The 17,394-nt window shown below is 49.3% G+C and overlaps 2 protein-coding genes and 1 long non-coding RNA gene across 5 annotated transcripts in view; 1 reads left to right on the forward strand and 2 right to left on the reverse strand.

Annotated features, from left to right (window-relative positions):
* ACOX2 (acyl-CoA oxidase 2) overlaps positions 1–3,901 on the reverse strand; it is a 28,519-nt gene extending 24,618 nt beyond the window's left edge. Inside the window, exons 1-3 of one of the 2 annotated variants that reach the window (XM_019724125.3) lie at positions 3,610–3,901; positions 762–937; positions 183–345 (exon numbers count right to left, since the gene is read on the reverse strand). In XM_019724125.3, the coding sequence (XP_019579684.3) occupies positions 183–345; positions 762–921 (323 nt within the window). In that variant the 5' untranslated portion in view covers positions 922–937; positions 3,610–3,901. Of the gene's footprint in view, positions 1–182; positions 346–761; positions 1,023–3,609 lie in introns of both variants that reach the window. The other variant, XM_019724124.3, reaches the window with a different exon arrangement.
* Positions 3,902–5,328: 1,427 nt separating this feature from the next.
* LOC141567240 (uncharacterized) lies at positions 5,329–16,496 on the forward strand. The gene is made up of 3 exons (XR_012489728.2): positions 5,329–6,133; positions 6,768–6,830; positions 15,630–16,496. It is a non-coding gene; the product is annotated as an uncharacterized LOC141567240 (long non-coding RNA).
* Positions 11,656–17,394, reverse strand: part of FAM107A (family with sequence similarity 107 member A) — a 56,486-nt gene continuing 50,747 nt past the window's right edge. For both annotated transcript variants that reach the window (XM_019724129.3, XM_019724130.3), the window contains 3 exons: positions 16,496–16,670; positions 14,804–14,960; positions 11,656–14,290 (listed from right to left, as the gene is read on the reverse strand). In XM_019724129.3, coding sequence (XP_019579688.3) covers positions 14,183–14,290; positions 14,804–14,960; positions 16,496–16,670 — 440 coding nt within the window. In that variant the 3' untranslated portion in view covers positions 11,656–14,182. The remainder of the gene's footprint in view (positions 14,291–14,803; positions 14,961–16,495; positions 16,671–17,394) is intronic.

The raw sequence follows: 17,394 nt of genomic DNA on the forward strand, positions 1-17,394 counted from the left end.
GCAGCCCACTGGGAACGGGCCCAGGTACCCTCAGCACGAGCAGGGCAAGAGGGAAGGGGCACCTTGCGTCTTGGTTCCCCAACAAGTGCTGCCATTGTCAGGGAAAATAGTTCATGGGGCTGGGGGTTCTGGGGGATCCCAGGTGAATTCCTCTCTGGTGGGGCTGCCCTGGGAATGAGCACCTGGAAGCGTAATGTAATTCAGGACTGTCTTCCAACCAGCCCAGGCGCTCTGCTATCTTCTGGATGTGGAATTTCTTCTGAATGCTGGCCTCGTAGCGCTCATTCTGGCTCATGAAATAATTATCCTTCAGGTTAAACACTGGGTCGCTGTGGATGATGCTCTCTGCCGGAAACAGAACAGTGGGCTTAGGGACCTGGGTGAGATTCCTGGAACCTTCGCATCTTCCCACCCACTTGCCTCATGGATGTGGAAAGGCAGTCAGACGTTACTGACATTTTACAGATGAGATGACAGGCCTAGAGGTGGGAAAGTGCTTGCCCAAGGTTACAAAGCTATGCAGTAACAGTATGAGGGCCGGCATCCAGGTCTTTTGCTGCCTAGGACTCTTCTCTCCCTCAGACAGGCTCAGGGAATATTGATGTGTTAAAGATGCCTGCCAGCTCAAAGGAATGAATCTGTAACAGTTGCGTGTTGAGAGCAAACTTTGTTGTTCCAAGGTGGGACTGCTAGTGAAGGACTCTTCTTCCAAGAAGTTTGTGGGCACAAAGCAGATGTTCCATTGCTCAGCCTCCTCTTACCAACTTTCCTCCGGAGCGCAGTGTTCTGGGCGCCTCCGTCAAGGATGTTGGTGAGCCGTTCCACATCAAAGGACTGCGTGTACCTCTCGCTCGCTATGTCGGGGTGCACTCGCCTGCTCCAGGGATCCCCCATGGACACTCGGTGCACTGGGCGGTCCATCCTCGCCTATATCGGCCTGGCGTTTGAGGAGAGAGTGAGGAGTTTCCCCTTATTTGTGGTTTTGCTTCCCATAGTTTCAGCTACCCATAGTCAACTGCAGTCTGAAAGAATTATATGGAGAATTTCAGAAATAAACAATTCATAAGTTTTAAATTGTGCACCATTCTGAGTAGCATAATGAAATCCCTCGAGTCACGCTGCGTCCCACCGAGGACGTGACTCATCCCTTTGTCCAGCGTCTCCACGCAGCAGACGCCATTGCCCCGTTAGTCACTTGGTAGCTGTCTCGGCTGTCAGATTGCCTGTCGAGGTATCGCAGTGCTTGTGTTCGGGTCACCCTTATTTTACTCAATAATGGCCCCCGCGTGCAAGAGTAGCGATGCTGGCGATTTGGATACGCCAAAGAGAAGCAATAAAGTGCTTCCTTTAGGTGAAAAGGTGAATAAAGTACAATGAGATAATTTTGAGAGAGACCATTCGTGTAACCTTTATTACAGTATAGTTATAATTGTTCTATTTGATTATTAGTTATTGTTAATTTCTTACTGTGCCTAATTTATAAATTAAACTTTATCTTAGGTATGTATGTATAGGGAAAAACATGGCATATAGAGGGCTCGGTACTATCAAAGGTTTCAGGCATCCATAGGGGCTCTTGGAACAGATCGGGGATCAGGGGTCTGCCGTACTTCTGGCCTGGCTGCTCTGAGCCTCGGGCGGTGCTAAGAACCTGTGTGCGGGAGGCGCTGCCGAGGGCTGAGCAGTGTCTGGGCAGGCCTGGCATTCTCAGGCACCGCGCGGCAGGGCTGATCGGTGGAGGAAAACAACTCTCAAATTCTTGAGTGCCACTCCACCCCCACGCCCTCCCTGTGGGCACGTGGCTGTGTCCCAGGCCTTGTCTAGGTGTTGCAGGAATTGCTCAGTACATGGAAGATCAATAGGTGTTAGCCAAGATTTGGACAGGATCTGATTACAAGCTCGTGCTCTGTCCACTGCAGCTTGTGTTGCAAGCACTGCCTAGGGGAATCTTCACAAGTCAATGAAGATCACACAGAAGGAAATTAATCTTAGATTAATGTGTGGCTTCTACCTGCCCGGGAGTTGGATGGGGTCTGATCACACAGCACATGCCCTGTCCTTGATATAGCCCTGCCATGGGACACACCAGGGGGACCTGTGGTCCCATTCACTCTGTCCCCTACATCCTGGGCTCATCCGGCCCATTTCTGTGAGCCTGGAGGGTTACTGTGGAGCTGAGGGGAGGAAGCCTGCTCCTTACCTGTGAAGTGTTCGCCCTGGAACCCCTGTGTGTTCCTCGTAGCCAAGGTGGATCCTGCATCCTTCACAGCAAACCCTCAGCCTCCTAGAAACCCCTGCTCCCCCACAGGGCACCCACCAGGTACAGTCTGTTCTATTTCTCAAGGCTCTCAAATCCATCTGTTCCTCCCACTCGTGTGGCTATCACCCAGGCCACCATCATCTCTCACCTGGCCTCAGTGTCTCTCTCTTGTCTGTTCTCCTGGCTGCAGGGTGGACTCTTAAACTACAACCACATCGTTTTCCTCCCCTGCTTAAAATTTGCTTCTTGGTGCCCACACTTTGCCTCTGCTATTTCCCGGGTGTTTCTAGTCGTTCCCAGCCTCCAGGGACCTCTCCTCTAATGAGAATAGTGCCCCATGGGAGAACTGAGCACCTTTTCAGTGCCCCAAAGCCAGTGCTATTAGAATGGACAATATTTACTCGAATGCCTCTTTCCAAGGCAGTGAGTACCAAGGGGGCTGGCTCTGCTTTTTCTTGGTTCCCAAGAGTATAGCTCACAGGAAGCACACTATTAATCTTTCCTGCAGGTGGTCCTGCTTTGATGCCTTTTCAGATTCACTACGGTTATTATTACTGTTTTATAAATAGGACAGGAACCTTGAGAAGGGAAGAGACATTGTAAGGTCATGTAGCCACACGGGCAAATGGGATTCATACACAGCCTTCCAAACCCATGTCCCTCAGTGGGCGGCTGGGCTGTGGGCTGCTGACTAGGGCCTGGTATGTTTAGGGAGCTTCCCCCATCCCTGCAAGGTCACCTCGCCCCAGCTTTTCTCTTCCTGCCTCATTTCCTCTCTGCCCCTTGCTCCCTCTGCTGCTGTCTCTTTGCTGTGCTCGAACCCTCCGAACACTCCGGGCTCTCACCCTCTGGCCCCCTGACCCCTCCTAGCCTGGGCTGTGTCCTCTTCCTGGAACACTCTTCCCCCACATGTCCTCGGCTCCCTAATTACCTCCTTCAAGTCTCTGATCAGTCTCTTTCTCAGTGAGGCTCACGTGACCACCCTCTTTAAAATCCTAAGACCCCTTTCCCCAGCCTTCCCAATCCCCCTCACTCTGCTCTACTTTTTCTCTTTTTACTTGTCCTAACATACAAGACCATTTACGCATTTATTACGTTTTTGTTTATTCCTGTCTCCCCCTACTAAAAGGTAAACTCCAAGAAGGCAGGGATCTTTGTCACATTCATGCTGCTGTTCTAACACGTAGCCCAAGGCCTGGCCTGAAGGCAGAGTGTAGTAAATAAGTGTCCAGTGAAAGAAAGCAGTGCTCAGGGTCACTGGAGCCATGGGAAAGGCCATTACCGGGTGGCCCCGTCCTCAGGGGTCTCCGCGTCCCTCCCCTGCCCCTCAACCCGCTGGCCTGACTCACCTCTGTCCTTTGTCTGCACTGTAGGCCTGGCCTGGCCTCTCTAGCTGTAGGCCTGGGCTGCTTGTGGGTGGCCCAGCCCCTTTCTCCTCCCCTCGAGAGGCGGCCCTGCCTGGCTGTTCTCTCAGCTCTCAGCTGTCCCCTGCTGAGTTCCCTGCATGTTCTCTTCTGCCCGCTGGTCTCCCTCAAGTGGGTGCAAGGGTGTCGTGCCCAGCACCAGGCGGCCCGGGGAGGACTGCTGTGAAGATTAAGCAGTGTGGATGGCTTCATATGAAGCTGGCTGGGCAGCTACTTCCTCTCCCCGCGTATCTGGCCCTGCCTCCCAGAGCCTGGTCCTGCTGGAAAGTACACACTTGAGCTGTGCATGAAGAAACCCCACAGCCCCCACCCAGAGTCCAGAGACCTGGCTTCAAATCCCAGCGGTGTGACTCTGAGTTACTTCACCCCTCAAAGCTTCCCTTCCCTTGTCTATAATTTACAGGGTAGAAAGGAAAGCTCTGGGTAAATTGTACAGCCTCAAGCATTTGTAATTTGAGATTATTATTGTTTTCTTGGTTCCCTATAAGCGAATTTCTCAATTCCCAGGAGTCATGTTTGCTGGTGGAATTTCTGATTCTGGGGCAGTTGTGTGAGGCCTTTGGTTGTACAATCCATGTTTCTGAGTGCCCACAGTGATCTAAGCACTGCAGCACATACAGCAGGAAGCAAAACTAAACTAAACTGACCTGAACTAGTCCCCCGCCCTTGGGAAGCTTCCAGGCTGGGGTCGGGGGGCTGCTGGGGAGACGGATAATCTCAGTAGGAATGAGCAGGGAAACCTAGATGGGATACTCACAACCACTTGTAATGAATTTACACCCTCTTGAACTTAAAACCTTCTTGCCCTCTCTTCCTGCTCCCCCTGTCCCCGGGTCCCTCCTGCTTTATCTGGCCAGCTCTTTATTCCTTCCTCTCACCACAAATGTTACACTCTCTTGGGAAGTCATCCCAGCCTGGATGAGAAGCTCCTGGGCTTGCTTTGTTAGCTCCGTGCTTTTGCACCTTATGGTATAATAAAAAATGTGACCCCAGTTCCTGGCACAGAGCTCCTAAGTGATAAGCTTGTCTTTTGTAGCTACTGTTGGGGGCCATTAGATAGCTTCAGGAAGGGGCCTGGTTGCCAGAAAGACCAAGCCTTAATTAGAGGGTTGGAACTTTTAGTCTTCCCCCCTTATTCAGGGAGGACATAGGGGCTGGTCTAATCACCAATGGCCAATGATTTAGTCAATTATACCTACATAATGAAATCTTGATAAAAATCCCTAAACACTAGGTTTGTGGGAGCTTCTTGGTTGGTGAACACATGGTGTGCTGGGAGGATGGTGTGCTCGGAAAGAGCACAGAAGCTTCACGCTGCCCCTCACTCCCATGCCTTGCCCTGTGCGTCCCTTCCACTTGGCTGTTCCTGAGTTGTATCCTTTATAATAAAGGGGTAAGCATAAGTAAAGTGCTTTTCTGAGTTCCCTGAGTCGTTCTAGCAAACGACGGCACTTGTGGAGGGGGTGTGGGAATCCCTGAATTTGTAGCCAGTAGGTCAGAACTATGGGTGGCCCCCAGGATTTGCAATTGGTGTCTGAAGTAGGGGAAGTCTTGTGAGACTGAGCCATAAACCTATAGTGTCTGCATTAACCCCAAGAGTTAGTGTCAGAATTGAATGGAATTGCTGGAAACCCAGCTGGTGTGAAAGAATTGGTTGTTGGTATGATAAACCACATATTGGTGTCACAATGAGACAGGATAGTTAACGTACTGTTAGGCAGACAAGAAAGTCCCTGGTGGCATAAACAAAAGACAGCCATATCCTAAAACTTCAGGTTTTGAAATAAATCCTTCACTCCAGGGCAAAGACATGAGAATGCACCTTGAGGTTAATAAATTATCTCATAAATCCCTTTGGGCCTGACAGTGGAGCAGATCTGATAGGTATGAGTGGAAGTTACTAATTAACATCCTAATCTTCAGGCATCTGATCTCAACTCCCTAACAGTCCATGGTGATAACTTTCCCTGTGTAGAAGGTAAGATTTAACATAACATTGAGACAGACCTGAGGCCAGGGGACGACTTCTCAGCTATCAGCCCTGAGGCCCGCTGTCCTTTGTTCTTTCCCACTTACCCGCCTATAAAACCCCTCCATCATTTTGGTTTGGGGAAGGGGGTTTTTCAGACAGGAGTCTGTCATCTTCCTTAGCTGCCGGCATCTGGAATAAAAGGCGCTTTTTCTCCTCACCAACCCTTGTCTCGTTTTGGACTCTCCGGGCGGCAAGCAGCACTGAGCCCGAGTTCAGTAACAAAACCAAGAAATTAACACTGATACACTGCTATTAACTAATCTTTACAACTCATTTGAGTGTGTTAGAGGATTCCTACTATCAACCTCAGGTTCAATGACTTCCTAGAAGGACTCACTGAACTCAGAAAAACTGTTACTCTCGTGGTTATGGTTTATTACTGCAAAAGGATACAGATCAAACTCAGCAAAGAAACAGGTGCTTAGGGTGGGGTCCAGGAGAGACCAGGCGTGCGTGTCCAGTTGTCCTCTCCCAGTGGGGCTATATTGGCAGCATTTAATTCTCCCTGTGTGACAACACGCGTGAAGTACGAAAACCGGGGGAGCTCCCTCAGCCTTTATGTCCAGGGTTATCAGGCATCAGTCAGAGGCCTGGCCTGCTGGGGGGCTGACCGTAGTCACTTGTCTCCAGCCCCTACGGAAATAAACTGATACTGCGTGGCTACCGCCCCAAGTGTACAGAGACACTGCTCAGGCAGGGCATCCCAGGCTGTCAAGGGCCAGTTTTCTCTTTGGAATGTGCAGGTTTGAAATCCTGCTGTGTTAGCTATTTACTGCACATTGAGTTTGGCCAGTTTTCCCAATAATGTCTTTTTTCTGGTTTAGAACCCAATCCACCATTCCCCACTGTATTTAATTGTCCTGTCTCCTCCAATTGGTACAATTCTTCAGTCTTTCTTTGTCTTTTATAACCTTGATACTTTTAGTGGTACTGGTGAGGTGTTTTTTTTAGAATCTCCTCAATCTGAATTGTTCTGAGATTAAGCTCTTGATGTTCTTCTATTTGCTTTTTGATACCTCATGTACATAACATTTTGTTTTTGTTTATTCAGATGCATTTGTCTTGTTACTGATTTCATCCTGTTGCCAACAGACAGAAATTTAACTCCTCATAGGTAAGATTAAGATACTAGTTTGTGTTCTTATTTTTATAGTTTTAAAACATTTAACTTTCATTTGCAGTATTTTGGTGTATGGTATGAGGTGTAGATCTAAATGAATTCTTTCTTTTATGTTGCTATTCTCTTATAGAGACATTTATTGTTATCTTTCTAGAACAAATTCATTTGCTAAATGCATGAATAACTACTGAGGAGTATTGTGTCCATCTTAGTATCTCATATATTAACTTCTTGTATTTGCTTGATTCTGTTTTGGAAATAACAGTTCTGTGTCAGTGGTTCATTATTTCTGCCTTATCTTGATAGCATATGGTTTTATAATTATCCTTTTGTTATGTTTTGAAATTTTAAAATTTGGTAGAGTTGAGGCCATCGTTTATGTCTCTCTCTCTCTCTCTCTCTCTCTCTCTCTCTCTCTCTCTCTCTCTCTCCCTCTCTCTCTCTAATTTCTTTAATTTTCCTCCCTTGGCATTCCTACTTGCTTATTCTTTGAGATGAATTTCTGTAGTGGACATCTATTGTTTTTGCCTGCTCAGCAACCCTTCCCCTTATTTTGTTTAGAAAATCCTTCTTTCAGATTAAGAAGTGCAAATTGCCCATTATAAAAATAGTCACGGGGATGTAAAGTACAGCATAGGGCATATAGTCAGTAATATTGTAATACCTTTGTATGATGACAGATGGGCACTAGATTTATCAGGGTGATCACTTCATAAATTATATAAATGTCTAATCACTATGTTGTGCACCTGAAACTAATATAATATTGTATGTCAACTATACGTGAAAAATTTTTTTTAAAAGAAAATCCTTCTTTCCTGTGAGGAACCCATATGCTTTGGGGGGGGGGGTTGCTTCTGCATCCCTGGGAACAAGAGGGTGGGCAGTAAAAGGAGTAGATAATATGGGGATGCACAAGGTATGGTATGTGAGGAACTATGGGGTGACACGTCTCCACAAAATGAAGACTGAGAGAAGGGCAGAGGGTTTGGGGGTGACCAGCCATGAGGGAGGGATGGATGCTAGACAAGGTTAGGGACTAAGAGAAATAAACAAGTGGAAATAGGACTTGGAGGAGTCAGGTCAGTGACAGGTATGACAGAATGAAACTACTGAGGAAAGGGGAGCTGATAATTAACTTTTATAGAGGATTGGCCATGTGCCTGGCACTTGCCAAACATTTTCTGTTTGCTAACTCAGTCCTCTCAACAACCCGTGATGCTGGTATTACTAGAACACTCATTTTACAGACAAGAAACTGAAAGGTATTAAGTAACTTGTCAAAGGTCACCCATCTGTGAGTGACAGAGCTGGGTATTGCACTCCACCCCCAAATCTGAAGTCTGCCTGACTTCGTAACCTGGGCTCTTAACAGCCATGCTGTCCACTGTCAAGATGTCCTTCAAGGAGAGAGAGAAAGAGGAAGAAGGAACTTCCATCCTTTGAAACGTACCAGGCTTGGGCTAGACACTTGTTATGTTGTGTCAGATTTCAGGACCTGAGAGGTGTATAGTAGGTGCTCAATGCATGTTTCTTTCCTTCCTGCTCCTTCCCCAAATTTCCGGGCAGGCATCTGAACTCTTATGTCCCATTTGGCCACTGTTGTGAGTGGAATGGGGCTGGAAGTTGTGTCCCTGGGGCCCACTCTGCAAGACTGGTGTGGGCCAGGCCACCCGCCGCTGGGAAGGAGGGTGGAGGGAGGCCGTTTGGTCTCAGCATGCTTGCAGGATGTTTCTGGTGACAGATGGGAAAGCTTAAATGTGGGCGCTTTGCAAAACATCTTCCTGGAAACTCCACCAGCAAATGCTGCCAGAATAAATATGTGAGCTACAGTCAGGCAGACGTGGGTTCACATCTCGCTTCCCTCACCTACTGACTGTGTCTTTGGGTAGTGGCTTTGCCTCTTTAAACTTTGAATTCTTCACCTGTGTAATGGAGGTAGTGACTGTCCTGGTAGAGTAAATGAGAGAATTCATATAAAGTATTTAGTCCAGTCCCTGGCAAGACACTAAATGTTCAATAAATATAGATAGCATTATCATTATCTGTATCATTGATCTTGGAAATGTGACCCAGGAAGTTGCCCAGGTTTGTGACGAATACTGACTGGCAGAGCTGGGGCTTGAATCCAGGTCTGGGCACAGAACAAGCGGAACACTGGCCTTGCTGGGGGAATGAGCATTTTAGATCAGGCGCCCCAATGTGTGTGCTACAGTGGCCTGGTCCCATGGGAAGCTTTCCTTGGAGGGGGAGCCCCGGCTCACTTAGCTGTTGCCAGGCAGCCCAGGAGAGCTGCCACGGTCCCTGGCTGGGCAACCCTACTCATCTCTCTGAAGTCCTTTCTGGGAAGTAAATAGGCACACTGAAGGAGAGGGCCAGTTTTGGAGAAAAAGCCCAGCCTTGTGTCTTCTCTGGGTGAGTGCCAGCTGATCACCAACTCAAATCACTGCGACAGGCTGAGATGAGGGCAGTGACCACTAGGTGGGGGAGGGCTGTGTTCTTGTGAAACCCAGTACAAGGGCAGTGGCACCGTAAGGTAAGGCCCTGGTGGGAGCCAGGTGGTTGGGGGTTGGTGGGTCTTTGGGGTACTGACACATCAAATCATTTCGGCCGCTGCTCAGCCATAGGTCCAGTCCTGCAAGGGTGCAGGAATGCCACCACACTGGTTGATTCTATTGGGCTCTAGAAACTGGTGGCCTTGGGGGTGGGGCCGTGACACAGTGGGTGGGGCCATGGCGGTGGGTAGATGGTCCTCACTCCAGGATTCACGATGGTCTATGTTGGCCTGAGTCTATTTTTATAGGTGGAAGTCAGATCTCTTAAGTTCAGATGGACAAATGTCAGATCAAAGGTGAAATAGATTCCCGAATCTTTTGAAAAGGTCAGGATGGCACAAGAGCCTCCTAGGAGCCCCTTCTAAGAGCAAAGCCTGGTTATAATAGAAAAACATGTGTGCGCGGCAGACAGACAGCTCTGTGTGAATCTCATCTCTCCACAGGAATTGTTTGTGACTTGTCAAGTCCCTTAATTTAAATTCACCTGACTTTGGTTTCTTCATTTGCAAAATGGGGATGATGACACTGAATTGTCATGGTGGGGATGTTGCTGGCCTTCCATAAATGCAGTGGTCATTACTGACACCCACTCACAACCTTTTTGAACACCTACTACGTGCAGAGCCCTGGGTTAGGACTGGTCAGGATGAGCAGAATCAGACAGGGTCCCTGCCCTCACGGGCCTATGAATCAGCATAATATCTAGTGTGGCAAGGGTGCCCTGCAGAAGCTACTGGGACCTGAGGGCTCCCCAGGAGCACACACTGCAGAACCAGGGAGGGGGCACCCTTCGCTGCCTGAGATCTTCCCTCTCTCCCGGGTTTCGTACTTAGTCCTGTCTGCCATTGAAGAGGGTGCTCCCCAGATCCAGACCAGGACTTGTGGTCTGGTGAGTGTGAGAATGTGAGAACAGGGCTTGCTGCTCTTGGCTCCCCGTGCAGCGCAGGTCTGATGTCAGAGCGCCGGCAGCAGCCCTTTTCTTCTCCAAGGCCTCCAGGGCTGCGTCGTGGCCCAGAGAGTGGTGTGTAGGAGCCTGTAGGGCGCAGGTATTCTGATGAAAGCCAAGAGGTCAAAGGAAAGCTTCTAGACCTAACTGACTTCTGTGGGCCAGGGTCAGAATCGTGGAGGAAGGAGGCAGGTGGACGATGGCGATGGGAGGACGATGGGTGTATTGCAGCCCACACCTATTAAATCTTTTATGTGCCCGATGCCCTATTTGGCCATTGCCTTTTCTCAAAGCTGTGAATGGGATGGGCTGGGAATTTTGTTCCTGGGGCCCAGGCTGCCAGATTCACAGGAGCCGCGCCACCTGCTGGCTGGGAGGAGGAGGAGGAAGGCCATTTGGGAATCAGCAGTAAACAAGGCAGACAGAAATCTCTGCCCCAGTGGTGCTGACATTGTTAGGAGAGACACACAATCCAGCACTAAAACATATAATATGTTAGATGGTGATAAATGGTAAGGAGGAGAAATAAAGCAGGCAAGGAAGGGATAGGAAGTGTGTAGGAGATATGAAATTTTACACGGGATGACTAAGGTGTACCTCGTTTAGCCAAAGCACGAAAAATGACCTGAAGAAAGTGAGGGTGTGTCCTGTGTGGCTCTCTGAGGGAAGGACACTCCTGGCCATGGAATAGCAGATGAAAAGGCCCTGAGGTGGGGTTTGGTTGGGGATCGTGAGGAGGCAGGCTGGCTGGAGCTGCTGAGTGAGGGGGAGAACCGTGGGAAGTAGGTCAGAGGTAAAGAGGGAGCTGGACGTATAGGAACTTCTAGGTCACAGGAAGGGCTCTCCTGGGAGCCAGTGGAGGCCTGTGTGCAGAGAAGTGGCAAGATGTGCCTTAGATTTTAACACGATCACTTGGCTGCTCTGTTGAGAATAGGCTGTCGGGGGCAAGGGTAGATGGAAGACCAGTTAGGAGGAGGCCGCTGCAATATTCCAGATGTGTTGTTTCCTACTGTGTCCCCCAGCTCATGGCGTGCTTCCTGGCACAGAGCAGGCACTCAGCAAATGTTTATTGAATGATGTGTGGGTGAGTGGTGTCCAAATACCAGTTTTCAGACTGGTGCCATGTGGGCTCCATCTGGAGAAAATGTAGAAAAACATCCCAGGCACTGCTGCGGGGGATCCTGATCTCATAGGTTTCTGATGGGAAAGAGGAGTCTGGGCTCGCAGCACAGTCTGCAGGTAATTCTAGGCAACAGGGCTGCCTTTCTGTGTCAGGAATGTTTTTGTCTGCAAGTAACAGAGACCGACAAACAATGGCTTACACGAAGAGAGTTTATTTTTATTTACAGGAATTCTGGAGGAGGGCGGCTGTGGGCATTGGCTTGGTCAGGTGATGAGAGGGTCCGTGGCTTTGAGTCTCTTGGTCTTTTCCTCATTGTAGCAAGAAGGCTGCTGTGGCTCCAGGCATCACATCCTCAATGAGGGCAGGAAGGAGGGAGGGGCAGAGAGGTGTCTCTTTCGTCAAAACAGCATAAGCTTTCCCAGAAGTCCCTGTAGACTTCCTCTTAAATTTCACTGGCCATACCTGGTTCCACGCTCACCCTAAGTGGCACAGGAGGCTGACACAGTGAGAATCTGGATTTACAATCTCTACCGTGAGGGGTGGCTAGAGAGGGGTTGGGACTGACCACTGGGAAGTGAATGAGGGTATCTGCTGTGGCTCCACTGGACGTGGTACTTGAGGTCCCCTCTACTTCTGGAGCTTTGTCTCCATGACTTGCTGCCTCCATGGGGCACGCGGTGACGACCGAGTGACATCCCGAGCATTCTCTTGGAGGGGCCTATTCCAGCCTAGACTCTCTGTCTTGCTTCTCTTCACATGTCTGAAGGTCACACAGACCGCTGAGGCGGCTTCTTTGGGAAAGTGGTGGTCTTTTTTAGGGATGATGCGTCACTAGCGTCACTCTCACCTGGCAGACATTTAAAATAGCAGCACCACTTTCTCACTAAGACAGTCACCTTCGAGAGCCTTTCAGCGCTCACTCACACACACACACACACACACACACACACACACACACACACAGAGGCAGCATATTTCTATTTACACGCCTACCCTGGCCCCACACACAGGAAAAGGACAACATGTTTGGTCACCCTCAAACCACCCTTAGGCAGAAGGCCAGGATGACCTCGTTCCTCTTGTAAGGCCCACTTTCTGGTTCAAAAGTCAAACAGCATCCCAGGGACAGTTCTTTCTGGCAGTTTGGGGTCGGGGGTGGGGTATGTGTGTGAGAAATGCTTTTCCAGCACTGTCACCCTACCTGACAGGTTTACAAAGTCAAAAGCAGGGGTTTAGTCTTCAGGGAAAAAAGAAACAGGCCTTGTTTATTGTCTAAATCTTTCAAAATGGGATGGGAGCAAAAGATGAAAACATTTAGTATCGCATGGAGGGATTTTTGAGGAAGAAAAATGGGTAAAGTCACTGGAGCTGACCCAGGTGACAGAAACCAGGTAGGGGGCGGGTCTTGGGTTCAGAGGCTGAAAATGGGGACTCAAAGGAATGGCAGTGGGGTCTTCAAACCATTTGTTTGTATTTTCAGAAGCCTATTGAAATCACTGGATATTTGCTCTCCATGGGCTTCAGGAAAAGGTAAAACAAAACAAAACAAAACAAAAAACCACTTTTTTTTTGGCTAGAATTACATCACAACACTGTGGTAAGAAATGCAGATTGGCAATTATATACATCTCTGTTGAAAACCACAGTCACATACCTGACACAATTTTCTAGGAGTTAAAAGACTTCTCAGGCCTGGGGTCCCTGGGGTGGGCTGGATAATAAAGAGCCCTGGGGGCTGCAGAGGCGGGTGGGAACCCCCATGGCAGAGGTCCATGGGAGTTGGGGGACAGAGATGGTTTCCGAGATGATGTTTCCAATACTTAGCCTTCTCGGATGCTCTAGCCTTGCTACTTAGAATGTGGTCCTCTGTGCAGGAGCCTAGAAACTTCTTAGAAATGCAGAATCTCAGCCCCCATCCCAGAGCTACTGAATCAGAAGCTGTAATTTAACGAGATCCCTAGTGATTCGCAGGCACGATAAAGCTTGAGAAGCACTGTTCTGGACTTCTGGGAGCAGGAAGGCTGCAGCCCTGGCTAGGTATGGGTACAGGGACCAGGCAGGGAGGGCTGTGGAGAGGAGAAAATACTGTCAAAGCATGGGCATGGGAGTAAGGCTGGCAAACTCTAAGATGTCTTTCTTAGTACCCTTCCCACCTGGCATGGCGTGAGCCCCAAGGCCACTTGAGGGCTGCCTTTGCCATTCTTCAAGGACAGCTGCACTTGAACCGTTTTCCCCTCAGTTGGCTTTCAAGGCAGGTGCCCCAAGATGCTCCCCTTAGTTGCCCCAAACCTGGCTGCAGGTAAAACCAGGGGCAGGGAGGTTCTCTGAGACCTGTGAGTTGGGCCCAGAGAAGCAGAACGGAGGGCTGGTCAGACCAGACAGGACCCTGTCCCTTTCTCAACGCTTCTAGAAAAACTCTCATCAGGACTCAGAAGCCCCTTCAGGGAGAGGTGTCTTGTGAAAGTTTTCCCAGCAGTGGCTTCCTCTTGGAGCAGGAGGGGTGAGTGCTCAGAAGGAAAGTCCTGGGAGCTTAGGGGTCCCCAGCTTTGGGGGTGTGGGAGTGGTTGGACGGACAGGCTCTCTGGGGCAATGCATTTTTACAGGAGCAAGCGTGAACATCACAGATGTCCCAAGGTCCAGGGCTGCCAGACAGAAGGACTGGAGGAGGGTGTGGGGACCAAGGGAGGGTTGGGGGGGGGGGGCGGATCTTCAACAGCCAGCTTTACAGCACTCTTTCTTCATTTGTCAGTGTGGTGATTCTCCGCAGGTTTTCCCTGACTTTAATAAATTCGGGGGCACGGTCCTCTTCCTTTTCGGGTGGTTTTTCCAGCTGAAGGAGAGAGAAGCAGAGGTGTGAAGTGGGTGGGGTTAGGGGAATTCTGAGTCTCAAAAGCCACTGGGTTTGGACCAAGGGTCCTCTCTGAGGAAACAGAACCAGGGATCAATTTTGCCACCAGCCTGGTAGCTGAGGGGACAGAGCATGAGACGAAGTGCTCCCCGTGAAGCCTAGTTCAAATTGCTTACCTCCTCTGGGCCTCAGGTTTCTCATCTCTGAAATGGGAATGCCATCTGGTTCACAGGGCAGTTGTGAGAATGAAATCAGAATCAATATGCAATAGATTGGGCCAGTGAGGAAACAGGCTCAGAGAGGGGACGCTGGCCCAAAGTCACACAGTGAAGTGAGCAGCAGAGTGAGGACACAAGCTAGTGGTGGACTCGTGGTCCAGTCATTTTGCTCAACCTCCTCCCTCTTCCCAGCTGTGGCCACATGCAGAGCCCTTCCCTGGGCCAGGAAACATTCTTGGAGGAGGAGCAGGCTGGCCCTAGGGGACCCCCCACCCACCTGGTTCAGCCTCTGCTGCCGCCTCAGCAGCTCCTGCTCAAAGGGGCACTGTAGCCGCTTCGCCTCCAGCTCCTCCATCTTCTTCTTGATGATCTGGTTCCGCCTGCGGTGCTCCAGGACACGCTGCAGCTCTGGCTTGCTGTCCACGCCCAAGCCCCTGGGTGGAAGAAGACGTCAGGAGACCCCAACTCCCGCAACCCTGTCTCAGGGCTACACCCTGTCGTGACACCAACGTACACTGTTCTCTCACGCAACCCCCCTGGCAGCCCCAGAGGTGGAGCCATTACTGTCCCATTGTACAGAGAAGGGGAGTGAGGCTTCTAGGACTTAAGACACCAGCCAACTCACCGCTACAGAACGGCCGAGTGAGAATTTGCACCCAGGCCTGTCTGACTGCGGAGACCAGGTTTTGTTATTTGAGGTTATTTTCTCAGCTTATATTTTCTAGAGGTGGAACTGCTGGGTCAGGCTCCTTTAAAACTTTTTGGACACATATTCCCATCTGTCCCCTCTTAGAAAAGGTTATCCAACTTATACTTCTGTCACCCTATACAAGGGTGTCTATTTCTCCCCACCGTCACCATCCAATCTTTCTGATTTGAGAATCTGGTAGGCAAGAAATAATATTTGATTTTCATTTGTTTATTAGTCACATCGAACATTTTTTGAGATGTTTACCAGCTATTTGCATTTCCTCTTTTGTGAACTAACTCTACGTATATTTTGTTCATTTTTTTCCTATGAATTTGTAAGAGATGTGTATACATCGTATATTAATTTTTGTCTGTTATTTGTATTGCAAATATTTCCCCTGATTTGTCTTTAGGCTTTTTAAAAAATTGTGGTGATGTTTTTTGACATTAAAAGCGATGACTCTAAAAGGCAATCAGAGAAATTCTCAAGATATGCTAAGTGGAAAAAAACCAAAACACCAAGGATACAAAATGTTACCTGTTGGCGGCGCAGCTGAAAACAAGAATGAAAATCACAGCCCGCGCCAATACTAACAGCGGCCAGTAGAGGGAGCTGCGAAGGCGCCGCCGCCTTCATCCTGGCATCGGTGAGCTGCGAGGTTATTTCCCAGGCCTGGGAGGGAGGCAGGCTCAGCTTCCCTCTCCCCCCTCTACATTTTCTCAGTTGCTAAGTTCCAGCCCTGTCACCTCAAGCCTGTCTCTCTCACTGCATCCCCCAGGCTCCATGCTCCAGTGACGCCTCCTCCAGGATTGTGATACCGGGGCTTGCGACTCTTCTGCTCTGGCTTACTTTACAATCTGTGCCCCAGCCACACTGAGCTACTCTGTTTCCTGCCTGTTTGTACACGCTCATCCATCTGCTGGGAACATACCCCATCAAAGCACCCATCATACCACCTGGTTATGCATTCATTTCCTCTGTTAGGGCAGGAACATTTCTTCTTGTACCCCCAGGTCTAGCACAGTGCCTGGCACATAGTAGGTGCTCAGTAAATGCATGTGGACAGCAGGCACAAAGTGGGTGGTTGGGAGGGAGAACAGGGCTTTTGGACCTTCATGATTTCTGCTGGTGACCATGTGGGGCACCCTCAGCCTTTCTCAAGTCTCCAGGAGGCCCAGGATGACTGCCAGGCCTGCCTTCCATGAAGGGCACCTTCCCACACCCCAGCAGGCCTGAGGAGGTGCTGGCCAGGGAGAAGCAGCCGAGCTCCTTTCCCACCTTCTGTGGTTCATGAGCAGCTCTCGATGCAGCTCCTGGTGGCTCCGGGAGGCCTTCACAGGGTTCAGCAGCTTCTTGGGCTTGATGAGCTCCGGGTTCCACTCTCTGTACTCAGGCCGGGCCATCAGGCCTCCGATGTCCGCCCGCTCCCTCTGGATCTCCGAGTACATCGAGGCTGCAGAGATGGGTGGGGGAGTTGGTCAGAGCTGGGTCCTCAATCTCATTCATCCCCGTGGCACAGGTGAAGGCGAGGGTTTTGGATGGTGAGGAACCTTGGCCACCGGTTACTGTGCAGCCCTGGGAAGGCTAGCTGACTTTCTGAGGCTTAGTCTCCTCATTTGTGAGATGGAAATAACTGACCCTGTGCACAGGGTTGTAAGGATTGGAAATGATATTTGTAAAGTGGGGTATAGAGGTAAAGTGCTACTGAGTCACAAAATACAGGTTGACACGTGCAAATGTTTTGGCCTGACTTTGAAAAAAAAGTTTCCCTTCTATAAAAGGAATTATGTTTTGAGTTTCTGTTTTTCAATGAGCTTGGATCATAAAAAGATATTTAAAAAGAACAATACGTACTTGTTAAAGAAAATTTGGATAAATGCTGTGATTAAAAGAAAATACCACCCCTTATTGTTCAATTTCCCTATCCATAAATCCAAATTCTCCTGTGGAAGCATCCGGCTTTTCTGTTTCTCTGGATTAAAGAGGAGAGTATAAAATCCCGAGACTGCTATGTCTCTAATTGCACAGGGATGGTTGTCATCTTTAATACAGGTGTCTGCCTTGATGGTCTCACTTCCACCATAGCAGCTTGAAATTTGTCAATTTACTTGTAATTCAGGCAGAAGGGATCCCTTCTCAACAAGCTGGCTACATATCCTTGAAGTGCCCAAAAGCAA

This window comes from Rhinolophus sinicus, chromosome 5, assembly GCF_057876585.1.
Source record: "Rhinolophus sinicus isolate RSI-liver-muscle chromosome 5, RSI-T2T, whole genome shotgun sequence".
Classification (NCBI taxonomy): domain Eukaryota; kingdom Metazoa; phylum Chordata; class Mammalia; order Chiroptera; family Rhinolophidae; genus Rhinolophus; species Rhinolophus sinicus.